General features: G+C 44.2%; 1 protein-coding gene across 3 annotated transcripts in view; it reads right to left on the bottom strand.

The window, feature by feature from the left end:
- LOC137325736 (bifunctional heparan sulfate N-deacetylase/N-sulfotransferase 4-like) overlaps positions 1-21,781 on the bottom strand; it is a 505,664-nt gene that overhangs the window by 75,026 nt on the left and 408,857 nt on the right. For all 3 annotated transcript variants that reach the window (XM_067990926.1, XM_067990927.1, XM_067990928.1), the window contains 2 exons: positions 15,794-15,979; positions 5,742-5,870 (listed from right to left, as the gene is read on the bottom strand). In XM_067990926.1, the coding sequence (XP_067847027.1) occupies positions 5,742-5,870; positions 15,794-15,979 (315 nt within the window). The remainder of the gene's footprint in view (positions 1-5,741; positions 5,871-15,793; positions 15,980-21,781) is intronic.

Here is a 21,781-nt window from a genome sequence, read left to right on the forward strand (position 1 = left end):
CTCGACCGGCTCTGTGAGGACCACTATTTGTTGTGACCCCCCTTCAGTCCTCGCCCTCTCGCGTGCATTTTGTGCTCTTTTCTCCTGGAAGGGGAGAAAGTACAGAGGTGTGAGTGAGTGAGGGTGAAATGGCCAATCGATGAATGCATTGCTTTGGGTGAGGCTGACCGTGAAAGAGGTGCATCAGAGGGTGAGTATCAGACAGAGCCATCACATTGGATCAGGATTGGGGTGAGTGTTAGTGGTGGGATCACAAATGGGGAGGTGAGGAAGTGCTCAGGAAGGGCAGGTAAGTTGAGGATGATCCTTAATTGGGTGTGAGGAGTGATGTGATAGAGTAGTGTTGGCAGTGCAGAATGAGTTCGGGGATGGTGATGTGCAGCACAGAATGCAGGAGAATCAGTAAGTGTACTCACTTTTACTGACCTAGTTAGGTCATTGAAACGCTTCCTGCACCAGACCAAATGCAGGATATGTTGCTCCTGCTGGTGACCTCTTCTGGCACCTCGAGCCAGACCTTCTTGATGGCAGAGGCAGGGCACTTCCTCCTGTCGGCCGGGTAAAATATTTCCCTCCTCCTCCTCACCCTGGCCAGTAGCAGCTGAAGTGAGACATCATTAAATCTTGGAGCAGCCTTGCCCCTGTGCTGCTCCATTGGGTTTTGTGGCTCTTTGCTCCAGCATAATCCATTGGAGCAATGGCCCTTTAAATCTAGAAGCTCCAGCTGACAGCCTGTCACGCGGGTGCGCAGTCCACCCACTGAGCAGCTTTCGGACGGCAAACCCGGAAACAAGATCAATGGCCAGCAATTAAGGCACGATCGCATGGGGAACGGTAAGTTTTTATTATTTGGGTTTACCGTGCACCCACTGACCCACCCTCCTCCGCTCCTCAGAAGGATGATATTTGGTCCATTGTGTCTGCCGGTTCTCTAAAGAGCCACCCGATTAGTCCCACTCCTTTGCTTTTTCCCCATGGCCCTGCAAATTTCTCCCTTTCAATTATATATCTAATTCCCTTTAGAAAGTTACTATTGAATCTGCTTCCACCACCCTTTCAGGCAGTGCATTCCAGATCATAATAATAAAAATTCTCCTAATCTACCCTCTAGTTTTTTTGACAATTATCTTAAATCTGTGTCACCTGGTCTCCAACCCTCCTGCCAGTGGAAACAGTTTCTCCCTATTTACTATATCAAAACCTCATATAAATTTGAACACCTCTATTAAATCTCCCCTTAACCTTCCCAGCTCTAAGGAGAACAATCCCAGCATCTCTAGAGGGTGAAATTGAGCCATGTAGTGCCTGTTTTTTTGGGAGTACGCAGACACCTAAGTCCCAAAAATGGGGTACGAGATGCGCAGGACGCCATCTTGGTAAAGGAGCTTGCGCGCATGCCTAACACCGGCAGTATGCAGAGTAGGGAGACTATGATGCGAATCAGTGTACAACACTGATTATCCAACATCCTGTCTTAACTCCGCACAGCAGAACAGGACTTAAGGGCCTAATGGACCCCCCCCCACCACCAGCGCTATTTAAAGAGATCATGAAGTACTCACAGGTTAGTTCCTGGATTATTTCTTCTGGTTGCTGGTGCAATTGTATGTGTTTTTGGAGGTTTCCTTGACTAGGATAACGTTTCAATAGGCTACAAGCAGAGTGGTCTGGCTGGTTTTGCTGTATTCTTTGTGCCATTTAAAATATTGTGCCAAAAAAAGTTGGTTACAGACATGGGTGACCTGGCAGGGCTTCCTCTGGGAATTGAACATGACTGGGTGAATGAAGAGAGGCCACGCAGAGCAGGGCAAGCTGCTAGAAGAGGGTGGAGGAGGAGCAGGGCACTCAGCAGGAGGCCATGTCCACAGAGGGTCTTCAGGGAGCAAGTATCTTACCTCAACTTCAGTGATGACCAGTGCATCAGACGTCTTCAGTTCACAAAAGAGGTCATGACAGAAATTTGTCAATTGCTGCAGCCTCAAAGCAGAGCAAGGACAGTATTTCCTGTGGCTGTCAAGGTGACCGTGGCTCTTAATTTTTTATAGTTCTGGCTCCTTTCAGTGTGCTACTGGAGATATAAGCGACATCTCACGGTTTGCAGTGCAGTATAAGGGAGGTCACTGAGGCTCTCTATATAATGAGAAACACATTCATCTCATTCCCTCTTGCCAGAGATAAGCAGGAGGAGCGAGCATGAGTTTTGCTGGCATTGAAGGCTTCCCCATGGGTGCCATTGACTGCACGCACATTCCCTTGCATGTTTCTCATCTGAACTCGTGCATATTCATGAACAGAGTGATTCCGTTCCCTCAATGTGCAGTTGGTGTGCAATCACAGGCAGCGCATCATGCAGGTGAATGCCCACTATCCTGGCAGCAGTCATGATTCATTCACTCTGCGGCAGTCCTCTGCTCCATCTGTATTTCAACCAGCACAGCAAGTCAAAGGCTGGCTATTGGGCGACAAGGGTTATCCCCTCATGATATGGCTCATGACTCCAGACCCATGCACTCGTGCACAGCAGGCCTACAACGAGAGCCATTCTGCCACAAGGAACATCATCGAGCACACCATAGGTGTCCTCAAGCAATGCTTACCCTGCCTGGTCCGCTCTGGAGGAGCCCTGCAGTACTCAGCTGAGTGGATACCAAGATTTGTCGTAATATGCTGCATGCTGCACAAGCCGGCCATTGTGAGGAAGCAGCCCTTTCAACTGCCTATCAGGCAAGAACCTGAGTAGCAGGGGCATGAGGAAGAGGAGGAGGAGGCGGAGGAGGAGGAAATACAACAGGAAGTAGAGGAAGAGGAAGGGAGGCTACAACATAGATAGGCCCTGTCTGCCACAGCTCTATGTGATCAGATTATTAATGAGCGATATCAATAACCTCAACAACACCTCCCCATTCACCCACAGTCCCACACTCCTTACCTTTCCTCTCCCACATGACCATCAAATTGTCCTCCTTATGATTAAACATTGGTTCCTCCCTCAGCTCATCGCAGAAATAAAAACCACCACCAAAGGCGAATTCAAATCCACATTTATAAATTAATACATGAAATTATGCAAACAAAATGAGACTATTCACCCTTGTGCATTTTCTTAGTGCCTGTCTTTCGTGTGCCTTTACCTTTCCTAGTGCTCTTATGAGATGCTTCCCCAGTGGCTGCAGCATGGATGGTGGAAGGCTGGTGACCTTCAATTGAGGAGACTGCAGATGGCCTTGGAGGACGACTTCGAGCAGCTCTGGATCGAGGGGGCCCGGCTTCAGACTGCACCAGCTCAGCCTGGGCTGCAGCAGTCAGGGCTGCCTGCCTGACAGGCAACGGCAGGGACACTGGAAGAGTGGCAGGAGTGGGAGCAGGAATGCTGTCATCCTGAGAGAGGACAGCAGGTTCGTCTTCCATGGAGCCACTGCCACTCTCCCAGGGCAGCGCCTCAGTAATCCTGGTGATCTGTTGGAGAACAGATTGCTGGACTGCTAATACACCCTGGAAGCCCCTTTCAACAGTGGTACTCAAAGCCTTGATAGCAGCAGTCTGAGCTTCCAAGGCAGCAGTCTGGGCTTCCAAGGCAGCAGTCTGAGCTCCAAACGCAGCAGTCAGACCTTTGATGGAACATGTTTGTGCTGCAATGGAAGCTGTGGCATCGGTCACCAGAAGCTGCATCATGGTGGGTTCCACAGGTGTGCTGACGGAGGTGACCACCCATATTGAAAAGGATGGGCTCCAAGCTCTGCGTAAAGCCCTATGCCATGTTGGAGCTGGACTCCTCCATGCTCCTTGACATTGTGCGCAGTCTTTCTGGCAGGCTTTCCAGTGCACCAAGCATTTGGTTGTGTATGCCCATCAGCCTTCACAAGTGATTCCCACCACTTCTTGCAGCCACAAGTCCCCTTTAAGAGGTGCAGGCTGCCTTTAAGAAGCGCGAGCCACTCACTATATCGGGCCCCCTGCTGGTGCATGCAGCCAATCAACAGTGCAGGTAACGCTGGCTGCACGCAGCAATCATTTAAAACAGCACAAATATAACGTGCTGCCTGCATCACAATGACCAGGCGCGGGTTAATTGCATACCCTGCCCGTTTTCAGGGGTTATCCAATTTAACCCCCCTAGTCTCTCCCCATAACTGAAGTCCATCATCCCTGGTACCTTTCTGGTAAATTTCCTCTGCCCCCCTCTCCAAGGCCTTGACATCCTTCCTAATGTTGCGTTGTAGGTAGCCATAGTGGCTTGGAGTTGTTCGATTGCCGTAGGGATGTTGGGAAGAATTTCCTAGAGTTTTTCCTGAAATTGGCCACAGTTTTTTTTAGCCTCCCCATCATCAGTAGTGATTGAAGAGCATGGAGCACAAGCTTGGACTATGTAATGCAAAGGCCTGATTGTCTGATGGTCTTTTCTTGTCCTTCTTTTCATATGTTTACATTATTGGTAGTTATGTTAATAATATTGCAGGACTGTTTTCACATTTTTAACATTACCCCTCCTCTCCGTTATGTGAATGAAACTATCAGCCCTCCAATACTTTGTCCAAGTATCCACTCTTCACGTGTCAGCCTAAACAATGACTGTGGATGGCATCACAGCTGAGATTGGTCCTGTCTTCACCCGATGTCCTAAAGTACACACTTTCCAGCAGCTGTCACTGGGTGTTAATGGGACACAGGAACATTGGCCAGTTTTTGTGCTCTCTCCAAAGTCTGGGGACACTGAGATCAGCTAACCTAGAGAGACCAGGAATTGAACCTGAGAGACATTCCTGTTACCAATGGCTCGAAGCTACTCCACATGATGCATTTATTCACTGAAGCAACAACATCAACAACAACGGCATTTATGTAGCACCTTTAACATAGCGCAACGTCTCAAGGAGTTTTACAGGAGCAAAATCAGACAAGTAAATTGACACCGAGCCAAAGAAGGAGATATTAGGACAGGTGACTAAAACCTTGGTTAAAGAGTTAAGTTTTAAGTTGTGTCTTAAAATAGGAGAGAGAGGTGGAGAGGCAAAGAGGTTTAGGGAGAGAATTCCAGAGCTTAGGGCCTAGGCAGTCGAAGGTACGGCCGCTAATGGTGGGGCAAAGGAAGTCGGGGTTGCACAAGAGGCCAGAATTGGAGGATCACAGAGATCTCGGAGGGTTTTAGGGCTGGAGGAGGTTACAGAGATAGGGAGAGGTGAGGCCATGTATCGATTTGAACACAAGGCTGAGAATTCGAGGTGGTGGTGGACCGGTCTCCAATATAGGTCAATGTAGGCCAATAATGGGTGAACGGGACTTTGTGAGATTTAGGATATGGGCAGCAGAGTTTTGCATGAGCTCAAATTTATGGAGGGCGGAAGATGGAAGGCCGACCAGGAGAGCATTCAAATTACATAGAATTACATAGAGTGTACAGCACAGAAACATGCCATTCGACCCTCCAGGTCTGTGCCGGTGTTTATGCTCCACACGAGCCTCCTCCCTCCCTACTTCATCTCACCCTATCAGGGAAACGTTTACAATATCTGCTAGCATGGGGGCCAGGAAGGGATGTTGGGTGGTCAGCAGTTTAGTGGGAATAAGGTCAAGAGAGCAGGAGGTGGGTCTCATGGATAAGATAGGCTTGGTGAGGGCATGAGGGGCATCGGAGAGAAATTAGAGAAAGACGTGAATTCAGGGCTAGGGGGAAGCTTTAGGGTTAGCCTAGATTCTCTTTGCCATCACTAAGGTTTACAATGATAGATAGTTTAAACACTTACTGGATTAAGGAGCACAGTGAGAAAAAGTTCTCCTCCCCTGATGCTTTTGTCCAGTTCTTTTGGGCCTCCGGGGTATTCCTTGTAGAATATGGTATGGGTGAAAAGGCCACAAGTTTGACGTGGGAGTACCTGAAGCAATAAGATATATAAAAAAAGTATATATTTGAGCAGGTTTACCTCAAAGCAAAATCTTCCAGAATGTAGAGTTGGAGGAAAACAGACAATGGATTATTGAGAATTCAATTTAAAAAGACCTTCGGAAAGCAGTGGGAAGTGTCAAGAAACCATTTTGCTGTTTGGTCCTTTTTACTTGCTTCTGGTGTTGCTGAGGAAACAGTAATTCCTTCTATATTTCTCTGGGTCTTTTATAGACTGATACTGACAGCTTGGAACAAAATAGCTTATTTCATTATTTCATTTTAATAACATTGGAAAGTTTTTATTGTAATGCAATAAACTGCTAGTGAAATTTTGTTTGCTTGAAAAGCACTTTCTGATATCAGGAGCAGGTCGAATGAATGTTAAACTGACTGACAGATTCATCAAAGGGAAAAAGCAGTCAGTTCAAGTTCAGTTGCATTAAACAACCAGCTCACCTGAAGTGACTGTACTTTTGATATGGATTCCAAGGCTGCCTAGTATAATAAAGCTTCTGTGTTCACTGATTTTCAGGTTGAAATTCCAAGCTGAAACTTTACAAAAGAGGAAAAAAGATTGCGTTGCTGTGGGATTTTTTATTTTGGATTGAACCGGGCAAACACTCCTCTCCTACAAGTACTGACTTGTGCTGAGATACACAACTACTGGCCACCCTCTGGTACCTCATCTAAATGATCATTCTTCAAGTGTAAATCTAGACAGTGAGTATGGGCAGGCTAGTTGACCACGGTGCAGTTAAAGCAAAGCTGGATCCTCTTTTCATCCGACATATATAACGGGAAGTGTCCACACAGGTGCACTTTCCAGCAGTAGTCATTGAAAAGTGATCAGGATCTCGATGTCTGGCTGATTTTTTCCTTCCTTAACTCAAGGACACTAAAACCAATATACTGCTGAGACCAGCTAATGTGGCATGGACTGTGGATCAAAACTGGGACCTTCCTGATCTGTACGGTTCATTCCCACAGTGGGAAGGGCATTTACTAATTGAACCATTGATGGAGCTCCCTAATTCACATTTTTACAGGGAACGGTTGGTGTGCAGAGAGAGACACGGCTGTTCATGAGCAGACATTTTGGTGCCCACTGATCTATTAGACAGTCCACTCTTTCATGTTGATTTAATAAGAAATAAATATTCAACTTTTCATTATAAGCTGGTTGAAATTTCACTGTAACAGGAGCATCACTCCATTCAGTAACATGCTGCATGAATTAAGATATTGGAATTTTTTTATTATGAATGGAGTTTTACTACATCTGGATGTGCTAAAAGTGAATTTCGCATCAATTGAATTTATTAAGAGTCATCCAACTTCTACTCAAAATGCACTGTTTAGTTTTAAATGTATAAAATTAACTCAAAGTTGAACAGATTATTAGAAAAGAGATTCCAATGAAAAAGAAAATCGGGAGCAGTGTAAAACGGGCTGCTGATTCACTATGAGCCCATTTCACACTACTGGCGAAAGCCAATTTCAACCCCAGGGCCTTTAATTAACTCCCAGATCCCAGGTTTTTTCCTGCAATGATTTTTCAACTTGCCACATTCGACTCTAGTGATTATCTGGTTTCATTAAGCTAATTTAAAAAAAAAATTGCCACCATTGTTGCCCCCCCCAAGCCAAATTGGAATAGATAATTACACTATTCCAGACAGTAAAATCTACAAACACAGCCAATGCCAAGGGGAATTTTCCCCATCTCTTTCCACTCACTGAGCAGTGGAGCACCAAGTCTATGTGGCATGGGGTGGTGAGAGCAGTAATATAAATGGGAGACCTGCAGGCAGCATTAGTTTACATGCTCATGAAGATTTCATCCAGGTCAATGGGTGGATTGCATGGAACTTTGTGGATTGGCCACAGCTGGCAGCATTCACCGATTTGACTTACTATTTAGGTCATGTCCTTAGCACTGGCTCATTTAAATTTGATATAATGTCCCAAGGCTGGTGGAATCTTTGACAGACTCCATCAATCCAACACCTTCATCTATCCCTGTATTAAACATGCTGATGATCCTTACATTTTAGCACCACTGACAGTACGAGATACGCAAAGCAAAACTTTATCGGGGTCAAAAATTTGTTAAATGTTCTGATGCTAACCCTTCCCAATATAACTAACCCTGACCTGTAGCTCATGGCAGCTCCACTTTATAAACAGTATGAAATTCTGATGAAGGTTACATCTGAAATGTTTAATCTGAAACCTATCCTTCTCTTTTCGATGCTTGCAGACCTGCTCTACATTTCCAGCATTTTCTGTTTTATTTCAAATTTTCCTACGTTTGTGATTTTTTTTCTTTTTATCTTTAATATGAAGTAAGGAAACACTTCCAAAGTAATTCGCAACAGGAACAAAAACTGTCGTTCTTAATAACGTGAAGCTACAGTATCTGTCTTCTATGTTGTATAATTCTACAGTACAGACTATATTTCTCAGCTTCAGACTATTTATAACCTTCCTATCACTTCTGTTTGAGTCTGTCGTGTTGTATTACGTCACTTTAGTCTAAGTCAGATGATGTAGACAGGCTGGGGATAATTTTAACCTGGTGCGATAATGTAAAACAAGTAATAGCTAATTGGCAGCCCGTTTTACATTTCTCCCGAAATCGGCTGCTGATTCGCTATCATCCATTTTACACTATCGCACAAAGTCAAAATTATCCTGCTTTCTTTTTATCCATTATTATTGCTTATCTTTTACTTTCTAAGGTTAGGTTTATTGTGATAAGTGTTTTGACATATTAATGTACGCAGTATAAAGAGACAAAAAATGCATAGCAGTGGGAATCAATGGATTCAGACAAGCGATTGATAAACCACTCATAGAATCTTACAGCACAGAAGGAGGCTATTCGGCCCAACGTGCCTATGCCAGCTCTTTGAAAGAACTACCTAATTAGTCCCACTCCCCTGCTCTTTTCCCATAGCCCTTCAATTTTCTCCCCTTCAAGTATTTATCCAATTCCCTTTTGAAAGTTACTATTGAATCTGCTTCCACCACTACTTCAAAAGATTTCTCCTCACCTCACCTCTGGCTCTTTTGCAAATTACCTTAAATCTCTGTCCTCTGGTTACCATCTCTCTGCCAGCGGAAACAGTTTCTCCTTATTTACTCTATCAAAACCCTTCATGATTTTGAACACCTCGATCAAATCTCCCCTTAACCTTCTCTGTTCTAAGGAGAACAATCCCATCTTCTCCAGCCTCTCCACATAACTGAAGTCCCTCATTCCTGGTACCATTCCAATAAATCTCCTCTGCACCCTCTCTAAGGCCTTGACATCCTCCTTAAAGGGAATTTTAACCCCCACGAATGGGTGGGTTGGAGTCGGGTGGGAGTTGAAAATGGTAGTGTTTTGGGTTGGAACTGCAACCTGGCTCCACTTCTAGATTTAACATGGGCGTGTAAAAGTACAGGCTCCCCACTGGGAATGCAAAGACAAAAAATTTTGCGATCATGACACAGATTGGGCATGATTTTACCGAGGGGCGGGGATTGGAATTCCTGAGGGGAAACCCGGAAGTATAGGTTTCCCGGACAGGCTGGTCTTAGCGGGATGGGAGAAGAGGAAGGAAGAGGACATGAACAGGTAAGTGTTAGATGTGGGGGTGGGGGGGTGGACATCAAGGGAGGGGGTTTGGGGGTCATCGGGGGGGCGGGCAGTCATCGGGGGGCTCAGTCATCGGGGGAGGTCATTGAAGGGGTTGGAGATCATTGTGGGGGAAGCAAAGATCGTGGGTGGTGGGGGTCGCTGCAGGTAGGCTTGTTGGGCCTGGGGGAAGCACTCCTGCTCCTCCGGGCCCACAAGCTGTTCTTTAAAAGCACTTACCTGCTGTTTCAGGCCTTCTCCCCTCCTCTCAAGTGGCGTGAATCAGAAGGCCTGGGAATCCCGGCCCCCAGGGGTTAAAAACAAAAAACCTGTCAAAATGGAGGCCCACAGCCTCCTTGAAAGGTTTTACTGAATGATCCACCTCCAGAGAGTGGGTTGGTCGCTGTACCTCATCCCGCCTCCGTGAAAACTGGAAATGGGCGGGTTGGAAGCGGGTTGGGGGCGGGTTTTAGATTTTTTAAATTTTTAATGCCCCTCCCCCCCAACCCACCCATTTTCCCCATTTTAAATCATGCCCATTATTTTCAACTCCCACCCGAATCCAACTCACCCGTTCTTGGGGGTTAAAATTCCCCCCAATACTCCAGCCGATGCCTCACCGGTGATTTTTAAAGGCTTTGCATAACTTCTTTGCTTTTGTACTCTATGCCTCTATTTACAAAGCCTAGGATCCCGTATGATTTTTTTTTACAGCCTTATCAACTTGTCCTGCCACCTTCAAAGATTTCTGTGCATTCACACTTGTCTGCATTAAATTTAATCTGCCATGTGTCTGCCCATTTCACCAGTTTGTCTATGTCCTCCTGAATTCTGCTGCTATCCTCCTCAATTTTTACTACTTTTCCGAGTTTTGTGTCATCTGCAAACTTTGAAATTATGCCCTGTATACCCAAGTCCAGGTCATTAATATATATCACAAAGAGTAATGGTCCTAATACTGACCCCTGGGGGACACCACTGTAAACTTCCCTCCAGTCTGAATAACAACCGTTCACCACTACTCTCTGCTTTCTGTCCTTCAGCCAATGTCGTATCCATGCTGCCACTGCCCCTATAATCCCATGGGCTTCAATTTTGCTAACAAGTCTATTATATGGTACTTTATCAAACGCCTTTCGAAAGTCCATATACACAACATGAACTGCACTACCCTCATCAACCCTCTCTGTTAATTCATCAAAGAACTTAATCAAGTTAGTCAAACACGATTTGCCTTTAACAAATCCATGCTGGCTTTCATATATTAACCCATGTTTCTCCAAGTGACAATTAATTTTGTCCCGGATTATTGTCCCTAAAAGTTTCCCCACCACCGATGTTAGGCTGAATGGCCTGGAGTTACCTGGTTTATCTCTCTTCCTTTTTTTGAACAGGGTTGTAACATTTGCAACCCTTCAGTCCTCTGGCACCACTTCCACAGGAAGATATCAATGGACTGGTCAGGTGGGCAGAAAAGTGGCAAATGGAATTCAATCCAGAGAAGTGTGAGGTAATGCATTTGGGGAGGGCAAACAAGGCAAGGGAGTACACAATAAATGGGAGGATACTGAGATATGTAGAGGAACATAGGGATCTTGGAGTGCATGTTCATAGATCTCTGAAGGTAGCAGGACAGGTAGGTAAAGTGGTTAAAAAGGCATACGGAATACTTTCCTTTATTAGCTGAGGCATAGAATATAAGAGCAGGGAGGTTATGCTAGAACTGTATAAAACATTGGTTAGGCCACAACTTGAGTACTACGTACAGTTCTAGTCACCATATTGCAGGAAAGATGTGATTGCACCAGAGAGGGTTCAGAGGAGATTTACGAGGATGTTGCCAGGGCTGGAGAATTTTAGCTATGAGAAAAGATTGGATAGGCTGGGTTGTTTTCTTTGGAACAAAGGAGGCTGAGGGGAGATTTAATTGAGGTATATAAAATTACGATGGGACTAGATAGAGTGGATAGGGAGGACTTATTTTCCTTAGCAGAGGGGTCAGTGACCAGGGGTATAGATTTAAAGTAATTGGTAGAAGGATTAGACAGGAGCTGAGGAGAATTTTTTTCACCCAGAGGGTGGTGGGGGTCTGGAACTCACTGCCTGAAATGGTGATGGAGGCAGAAACCCTCAACTCATTTAAAAAGTACTTGGATGTGCACTTGAAGTGATGTAACCTACAGGGCTACAGACAAAATGCTGGAAAGTGGGATTAAGCTGGATAGCTCTTTTCTGGCTGGCATGGACACAGTGGGCTGAATGGCCTCCTTCTGTGCCATAACTTTCTATGATTCTATGATTCTATATCTAAGGAGATTGGAAGATTGTGGCCAGAGCCTCCGCTATTCCACCTTTACTTCCCTCAGCAACCTAGGGTGCACCACATCTGGACCGCATGCCATTTCTACTTTGAGCGTTGCCAACCTTTTAAGTACCTCCTCTTTATCTATTTTTATCCTGTCCAAATTCTCTACCACCTCCTCCTTTACTGTGACATTGGCAGCATCTTCTTCTTTTGTGAAGACAGATGCAAAATACTCATTCATTACATCAGCTATGGCCTCTGCCTCCACAAGAACATCTCCTTTTTGGTCCCTAATCGGCCCCACCTTTCCTTTGACTATCCTCTTACTATTTATATGCTAATATAAGACCTTAGTGTTCCCTTTCATGTTACCCGCTAATCTATTCTCATACACTCCCTTTGCCCCTCTAATTTCCTTTTTCAGTTCTCCTCTGCACTTTCTGTATTCAGCTTGGTTCTCTACTGCATTATGAACCTGACATTTACCACAAGCCTCCTTTTTCTGTTTCATTTTAATGTCTATATCTTTAGTCATCCAGGGAGCACTAGCTTTGGCTGGCCTTCCTTTCCCCACCCCATGGGAATGTGTCTAGTCTGTACCCGAACTATGTCCTCTTTGAAGGCCTCCCATTGTTCATTTATTGTTTTACCTGCCATCTTTGATTCGAATCCACCTTTTCTGAAATTAGCCCTCCTCCAGTTTAATACTTTTAGGTTTGATTGTTTCTTTCCTTTTCCATAACTACTTTATTGTGATCACTGTTTCCCAAATGCTCTCCCACTGAAACATGCTCCTCTTGCCCCATTTCATTCCCTAGAACCACCACTGCTTCCTTCCTTATTGGCTGGATACATACTGATTAAGATAGTTCTCTTGTACACATTTCAGAAATTCCTCCCCCTCTTTGTCCTTTACACTGTTATTTTCCCAGTCTACATTAGGATAATTGAAGTCCCCCATTATCACTACTGTAAAGTTCTTGCATCTTTCTGCAATTTGCCTGCAAATTTGCTGTTCTATCTCCATCCCACTATTTGGTGGCCTATATTATACACCCAGCAGCTCCTCTATTGTTCCTTAGTTCTACCCAAATAGATTTTGTCTTTGAACCCTCAAGCACATCATACCGTTTCAGGGCTGTTACAATATCTTTGCTCAATACTGCCACCCCTCCTCCTTTTTTTGCTTCCCTCTTTTGCCTGAATACATTGTAGCCAGGAATATTAAGTTCCCATTCCTCCCCTTGTTTGAGCCAGGTCACTGTTATTGCCCCAGCGAAATGAATAGCAAATCTTGTCTGGGTAATTGCTTTTATCTACAGAATTTATCTTAGGCCTTCATAAGATCTCACTCCAATCTTCAAAAGTAATAGAAGATCATCTCAGATCTCATTTTATGTTTAAAATATTAAGGAAGTTTATTTTACAAAAGATGAAAAAGCACATAAGAAGCAATCATATAATATTGTTATATGGAGTAGGCAAGATTTCATTTAACTAATCAAATGGGCAAAATAATAAAAATATTGCAGCTCTAAGAGCTAAGCTAATCCTTTGTAAACAATAGCTTTTAAATACACGCAGCGGCCCCGAATATCCTCACTTGTTATGCGGTAAACCGGCATAACCTGGGCGGGTGAGGAAAGAAAATCAGGTGGGGAGCCATTCTGCTGTCTCCCCACCACCGATAGCACCTTTTTTGCCAGAAGTGAAGTTGGGTATATAATATAATGAGAGGTAAATGACAGGAATACGTCACATGACACGTTTCCCATCATTCACACCCTGGCAACACTGGGCAGAAGGGACACCTGTGCAACCCTGTTGTCCAGCATTACTAAGGGGCGAGGGGTTAAATTTTAAATAGCCCCATTTTTAAATATGCCTGCTTCCCTAATGCGGTGGTTTGCTCTTAATCAATTATAGAGCGATCGACTGCATTAGGGAAACTGGCATATCTGAAAATGGAGCTCTTTATTTTTTTTTGGAAATGTTTGTCCAGGACCACAGGCCAACTTATACTGAGGAAAGGTGCAGCAATAATGTTCCTTGCTCCATCTGAGGTGGGCTTCCCACAGACACCGGTGCCCACCCCTAATTATGGGAATGATTTTGACTGCAAGAAATGGGCTGGGGTTAGGGTTGCAATTGATGAGCAGTCAGAAGTCCTGCCCTACCACAATCCTGGCAGCAGAATGGGACCACAGGAAATCTAGGGGCTAGTGTTCCTTGTTTGTTAAAGGAATATCAACTGACCTAGTTATTTCTTTGAGATTTCAAACCATCTCCTCTCATGGGAATTTCCAGCTGCTCCCGATTTAAGCCGAGGTATTTTTTTATATATCCCAGAAAAAAGATTTGCTGGAACTCCGGATAGGATTTTGAATCTCTGACCTCTCAAATTCAAAAAGCAATTGTCAGTGAAATGCGAACTGAACCAATCACAGAACATTATTTAAGTTTGAATTATCTCTCGCTCAAGTCTGTAACTGGTGAGATTTGCACCTTGTATCACAATACACTTGGTACAAGAATCTGATCTGGAATCAATTTATTTTTCTAATCTGCTCATGTACTGTGACTGGATTTAAAGGAACAGCTACCAAACCAAAGCTCAGCTCAGATTTCCCCAGCGATTGCTGCGGCCTAAGCAGCAGCCGCCACCAATGAGGTGAATTTTTTTTTAAAGCTTCCTGTAGAGCATGAGGAGCAGGAGTGCGCCACAGCCCCCCTGAGGGCCGCTGCCAGCCGTCATCATCCCCTCGTGATTTCCAGTCCCCCCCCACAACCCGGGATTTACCTGAGGGCCACCACTGGCTAGGTAGGTGGTCCAAATTCGAGCCAACCGCATGGGCGAGCTGCCTCTGGAGGCATTACTATTACAATGAGGCCCGAGGCCCAATTTCTGGTGAGCCATTGGCCTCCCGGTTCAGCGGTGTGCTGGAAAAGTGTTGTCTTATATGTGCCTGAAAACGGGCCATAACAAATTTTTACCTCCCCACTCCCCCACCCCATTTTTTGTCACAACCAGCATATTTTGTTTTTAATTCATTCTGGGGATGTGGGTGCCTTTGGCAAGGCCAGCATTTATTGCCCATCCCTAATTGCCCTTGACAAGGTGATGGTGAGCCTTCTTCTTGAACTGCTGCAGTCTATGTGGGGCAGGTGCTCCCACAGTGCTGTTAGGTGGGAGTACCAGGATTTTGACCCAGTGACCATGAAGGAATGGCGATATACGCCCTAGTCAGGATGGTTTGTGACTTGGAGGGGAACTTGGAGGTGATGGTGTTCCCATGCACCTGCTGCCCTTGTCCTTCTAGGTGGTGGAGGTCGCAGTTCTGTTGTAGTTCTGGTGTGACACATGGAGCCAATTTCCCAATTTCTCTTCTCTTTGTGCTGATCGACAGCACTAATGTGGAACATGCCTTCAGCCATCTGTGTCACGTACCAACGGCTGAATGAGGTTCCATGGGGGAGGAGACCCTGAGGATGCGGCTGATGATTCATGTCATTTCCTATTAGCATTATGTTTCGTGAATACAGCTCCAAGTGTTCATTATTTATTTGAAGTAGTTCATTTGTTCCTTCTAAAACTATTTTACTGTAAAGTACAGTTTATTTATTCTTTCCAAAATTGATTTGATGATTAAACCCAATGAAACCTAGTGTTCCAATTACATTTTCTTTCAATTTTATCCAAAAAAGCACATATTTGCACACAGCTGATTTCACACTTCTTGACCCAAATTCAGAAAAAAAATCCTAAAATCCGAAGTCCTAGTTATCATACTTGTACAATTAAAGAATAAAATGTATGTGACTGTAGAAATTGTCTTAAATTTCTTCAGGTGAATGCATGGTCACACTACATCTACCGACTGGAAGAGGGACATCTGCACTAATGGAAATGGTACGTCAGTTAGATAAAGTATTTTAAGGATCACTATTCCAAGATTTCGGTAAAGGGAATCAAAAGGGGCCTTACCATAATGCCACTGTGGATGAAGCCGTGTCTGTATCGTGCAGGCTTCAAATGTGGATACTCCTCAGTACTGGTCACTTTGATGCCCCAGACCTTCTTCCAAGCCTCATAGAGCTGCACATGGACCGGATAGACGCCAGAATGATGTGGTGCCACGGCATAGCCCATGTCAATGGGAATGCCATGTTCCTGTAAATAGAACAGCATCTGTCAGCTCCTCTAGAAATACTCTCGAGGGCATAGAATGATTAAAAATCTAATTTCACCAGAAAACTAACAGCTGGACATTAAACGATGCAAAGCCAGCAATGATTTTACTAAAGACGGGGGGAAAAAATGCCTCCAGACCTCACATCTTGCTTTTGGAACTGAATGTGTTCTTCTCTTCCTATCTCCATCAGGATAGGCCATATCTTCAGGTCATTTTGAAAGGTTAATAGTTGAGACCCCATTAAAATGATGATTACGGTGTGATCAGGGATGAAAGAGAACTGGCTTGTGGAGGAATGCATTTGGAAAAAGCACTGAAGTGGCAAACTGTTTAAATTTTAATTATTCCTTCTGCTGGAAGTAACAAACAGCAATAATTGCACATTAAGACATGATTAGTGAATGTCGGTCACCAGCTAAAGTGTGAAGCAGATCTGTTCGAACTTGATTCCCCGAAAAGAAACCTAACACTGATTAAATGTAGTATTAAAGCAAGAGGCACTGAGGTCATACATCACAAAGACGGTGATAGAGACTTACAGGCTTCCAACTAAAAGAAATGCTCTTCGTGATATTTTAATTTGATTTATTCCCTCTGGGATTTTAATTAACAATCTCCCCTCTTTTTATCATTCACATATTCATTCAATCTTGATTAAGTATTTCTGATTGAACCTATCTTATGGTAAACAATGATTTAGTTACAATGTAATTATAATTGGATTTAAAATGCCAGTTTACAATTTTGACTTATCATTTTCTTTTCATTCTTGAGATATATTAAAAGGGGATGTCAGTTGGGAGGAAGAAGGGAGGTAATCCTGAATAGTTCTAAGCTATGGAATTGCATTCCACCTGGGCTTTGCATCTAGGAGCTACAAGGATGCTGATTTCCACTCTGTAGATAGCTCTATTGGACATGTCGGCCTAGATATTGGTCCGTACAGCACTTGAACTACGAGGGCCCCAATATGGCAGACAGGAAGCACTCACACATTTCCAGTTGGAAGTGTGGCACCCACCATATTGGGTAAAGACAAACAAGAGGCATCCTTTGCCTATGCCTGAAGCAGATCCCCACCCCCCACCCCCCTCCCGGCATCCTCTCCTGATCCCCGATTGGCCTCCCGGCCTCCTCTGCTGATCCCGACCCCCGGCCCAATCCTTGGCAAGATTCTCGATCCCCTGTCCCGACCCGATCCCAGACCCACTTACCTGATGGCTGCTGCGACGCTTTGGGAGCCATAACATACTTTAATAAAGGTAAACAGGCCCCTTCAGGACCAATTACTTTTGTCTTGGAAACTTCTGACGCTTTTCAAGGGCCTCAATGGAACTCACACTGGCTCTCAGATAGTGAGAATTCCCTTGAAGCCTTACAAGGACATAGTGCACAAACTCCCCCAGATGTGCCCCTTTGACATGGGGGTGATGTGAGTGGAAGACTCACCCACTTCTCCCCACTGAAAGTTTAGAGTGGAAGTAAATAAGAAGAAACCTTATTGCTCACACTCCACCCTCTCTGGTCCCAATACTTTCAGGCCTAACTGGTGCAAAAAAGAAAGGGGAACAGACTGGAATAAGAAAGAATCTGAAATGAAAGTCATAAAGTCAGGTCTGGGGCTGTTTGCTGAAGATTCTGCAATGATTACCTAAATTTACAAATTCTCCGATAATGAAACAGCGCATGCCAGCCCTCAGCAGGATCTGGACAACACCCAGGCTTTGGCTGGCAAGTGACAGGTAAAATTCACGCTGCATAAGTGCCAGGTAATGAACAGCTCCAACAAGAGAAGGCCCAGCCATCTTCCTGACATCTTCAATGGCATCACCATTGCTGGTCTCCCACCATCAACATCCTGGGTGTCACCACTGACCCAGATGCTGAACTGGCACAGCCATATCAACACTGTTGCTACAAGAACGGAGCAGAGTCTGGGTACTTTGCGATGAGTGGTCACCTCCTAACCCCTCAAAACCTCACCATCTTCTACAAGGCTCAAGTTAGGAATGTTGTGGAATACTTACCATTCACCTGGATGGGTATGGTTGCAACAATACTCAAGAAGCTCAACACCATCCAGGACAGAGCAGTTTGCTTGATCAGTGCTTCAGTGTCATAAGGTTTAGAATAGCTATAGAAAAGGACACGGACCACTCTAAAATAAAAATATTCAATTGGAGGAGGGTCAATTTCAGTGGGTTGAGAACTGATCTGGCCCGGGTAAATTGGAATTGTAGATTGGCAAGGAAAACTGTAATTAAACAATAGGTGGCCTTTAAGGAGGAGATGGTTTAGGTACAGTCTAGGTACATTCCCATGAGGGAGAAAGATAGGGCAACGAAAGCCAGAGCTCCCTGGATGACAAAAGAGATAGAGAGTAAGATGAAGCAGGAAAAAGGGGCGTATGACAGATATCAGGTTGGTAACACAAGTGAGAACCAGGCTGAATATAGAAAGTTCAGAGGGGAAGTGAAAAAGGAAATAAAAGGGGCAAAGAGAGAGTATGAGAATAGACTAGCGGCAAACATAAAAAGGAATCCAAAATTCTTCTATGGGCATGTAAACTGTAAACGGGTAGTAAGAGGAGGGGTGGGGCCAATCTGGGACCAAAAAGGAGATCTAATCATGGAGGCAGAGGGCATGGCCGAAGTACTAAATGAGTACTTTGCATCTGTCTTTAACAAGGAAGAACATGCTGCCAGAGTCTCAGTAATGGAAGATGTAGTTGAGATACTGGATGGGCTAAAAATTGATAAAGAGGAGGTACTAGAAAGGCTAGCTGTACTTAAAGTAGATAAGTCACTCGGTCCGGATGGGATGCATCCTAGGTTGCTGAGGGAAGTAAGGGTGGAAATTACGGTGGTATAGGCTATATTCTTCCAAACATCCTTAGATACGGGGGTGGTGCCAGAGGACTGGAGAATTGCAAATACTACACCCTTACTCAAAAAAGGGTGTAAGGATAAACCCAGCAACTACAGGCCAGTCAGTTTAACCTCAATGGTGGGGAAACTTTTAGAAACGATAATCCAGGACAGAATTAGCGGTCACTTGGACAAGTGTGGATTGATTAGGAAAGCCAGCACGGATTTGTTAAAGGCAAATTGTGTTTAACTAACTTGATAGTTTTTTGATGAAGTAACAGAGGGGGTAGATGAGGGCAATACGGTTGATGTGGCGTATACAGACTTTCAAAAGGTGTTTGATAAAGTGCCGCATAATGGGCTTGTCATCAAGATTGAAGCCCATGGAATAAAGGGGGCAGTAGCAGCATGGCTACAAAATTGGCTAAGTAACAGGAAACAGAAAGTAGTGGTAAACGGTTGTTTTTCAGACTGGAGGGAGGTGTACAGTGGTGTTTCCCAGGGGTCGGAACTAGGACCACTGCTTTTCTTGATATATATTAATGACTTGGACTTGGGTGTACAGGGCACAATTTCTAAATTTGTAGATGATACAAAACTTGGAAGTGTAGTGAACAGTGTTGAGGATAGTGATAGACTTCAAGAGGATATAGACAGGATGGTGAAATGGGCAGACACATGGCAGATGAAATTTAAAGCATAAAATTGTGAAGTGATACATTTCGGTAGGAAGAATGAGGAGAGGCAATATAAACTAGAGGGCACAATTCTAAAAGGGGTACAGGAACAGAGAGATCTGGGGATATATGTGCATAAATCATTGAAAGTGGCAGGGCAGGTTGAGAAAGTGGTTATAAATAGAGGCATAGAGTACAAAAGTATGGAAGTCATGATGAATCTTTATAAAACACTGGTTCGGCCACAACTGGAGTATTGTGTCCAGTTCTGGGCACCGCACTTTAGGAAAGATGTGAAGGTCTTAGAGAAGGTGCAGAAAAGATTTCCTATAATGATTCCAGGGATGACGGACTTTAGTTATGTGGATAGACTGGAGAAGCTGGGGTTATTCTCCTTGGAACAGAGAAGGTTGAGAGGAGATTTGATAGAGGCATTTAAAATCATGAAGGGTCCAGGCAGAATGGATAGAGATAAATTGTTCCCATTGGTGGAAGGGTCAAGAACCAGAGGAAAAAGATTATGGGTGATTGGCAAAAGAACCAAAGGTGACATGAGGAAAAACCTTTTTACACAGTGAGTGGTTGGGATCTGGAATGCACTGCCCGAGGGGGGGTGGAGGCAGATTCAATCATGGCTTTCAAAAGGGAATTGGATAAGTACTTGAAAGGAAAAGAATTGCAGGGCTACGGGGATAGGGCAGGGGAGTGGGACTAGCTAGATTGCTCTTGTAAGAACCGGCACGGATTCGATGGGTTGAATGGCCTCCTTCCATGCCATAACCTTTCTATGGTTCTATGATTCTAACACTGGACTCAATATTCACTCCCTTCACGACCAACTTATTGCGGCTTCAGAATGTATTATCTACAGGATGCATTGCAGCAACTCACCAAGCTTGCTTCAACAGCAACCTGGAGCCCCATGAGTTCTACCACCAAGAAGGACAAGAGCAGCAATATCATGAGAACACCAACACCTCCAAGTTTTCCTCCAAGTCACACACCATCCTGACTTAGACATATAGCGCCATTACTTCATCATCACTGGGCCAGAATCCTGGAATTCCCAACCTAACACTATCGTGGCAGTACCATCACCACAGGATTGCCTCTGAGGGCAACTGGAGATGGGCAATAAATGCGGCTTTGCCAGTGTTGCCCAAATCTCGAGAACAAATTAAAAAGAAGAAACAGTGAAAATAAAGTGGGATAAAGCAGCATGAAAAGCAGCAGAGGGATGGGAAATCAAAAGTGTGAAACAAAACAGAGAAGCGGAGAAAGAAAAGTGTCGATTTAAGGACTGGACAAAAAAAATGGAACCAAAAATAATAGCTGAAAATAAAAAAAATCAACGGTCAAAAAACAACAAAGTTTCAAAATTTAATTAACACAAATGTTAGATTGTTCAGATGTAAATTGAACTTGAACAAAAAACAATAACGTTTCAAAATTTAATTAAAACAAATGCTGGATCATTCAGATGTAAATTGAATTTGAACTTAAATTTCTTAGGGACATATAACATTTAAAATACTGCAGCTATGCCTCAGCGATGATCGTTTCCTCCTGGTTTCATCAATGTTAGGGTATAACTCAGTGTATTCATTAGAGGCCTTTGGTGTAAAGAAACACTGCAGAAGGTATTGGTGAGATAATCTATGTAGGAAAATGATATTAAATTAAAATGGAATGCAAAATAGAAAAATCAAGTAAGTGGATGGTAGGTACCCAGGAATCTACAAACGAACATACGAACATTCAAATTAAGAACAGGAGGAGGCCATTCGGCCCCTTGAGCCTGCTGTGCCATTTGATAAGATCATGGCTGATCTGATTGTGCCCTGAATCCTACTTTCCTGTCTACCTACTATAACTTTTGACTTCCTTGTTAATCAGGAATCTATCTAACTCAGCCTTAAAAATCTGCAATGACCCTACCTCCACTGCTCTCTGGGGAAGGGAGTTCCACAGACTCACGACCCTCAGAGAAAAAATTTCTCCTCATCTCCGTCATCTCCTCTTATTTTTAAACTGTGGCCCCTAGTTCTTGTCTCTACCACACGGGGAAATATCCTCTCAGCATCTACCCCTTCTAGTCCCCTCAGGATCTTATATGCTTCAATAAGATCACCTCCCAATCTTCTAAACTCCAGTGTATACAGGCCCAACTTGTCCAACCTTTCCTCATAAGATAATCCCCTCATCCCAGGAATGAGTCGAGTGAACCTTCTCTGAA

Source organism: Heptranchias perlo, chromosome 1 (genome assembly GCF_035084215.1).
Source record: "Heptranchias perlo isolate sHepPer1 chromosome 1, sHepPer1.hap1, whole genome shotgun sequence".
Lineage (NCBI taxonomy): Eukaryota > Metazoa > Chordata > Chondrichthyes > Hexanchiformes > Hexanchidae > Heptranchias > Heptranchias perlo.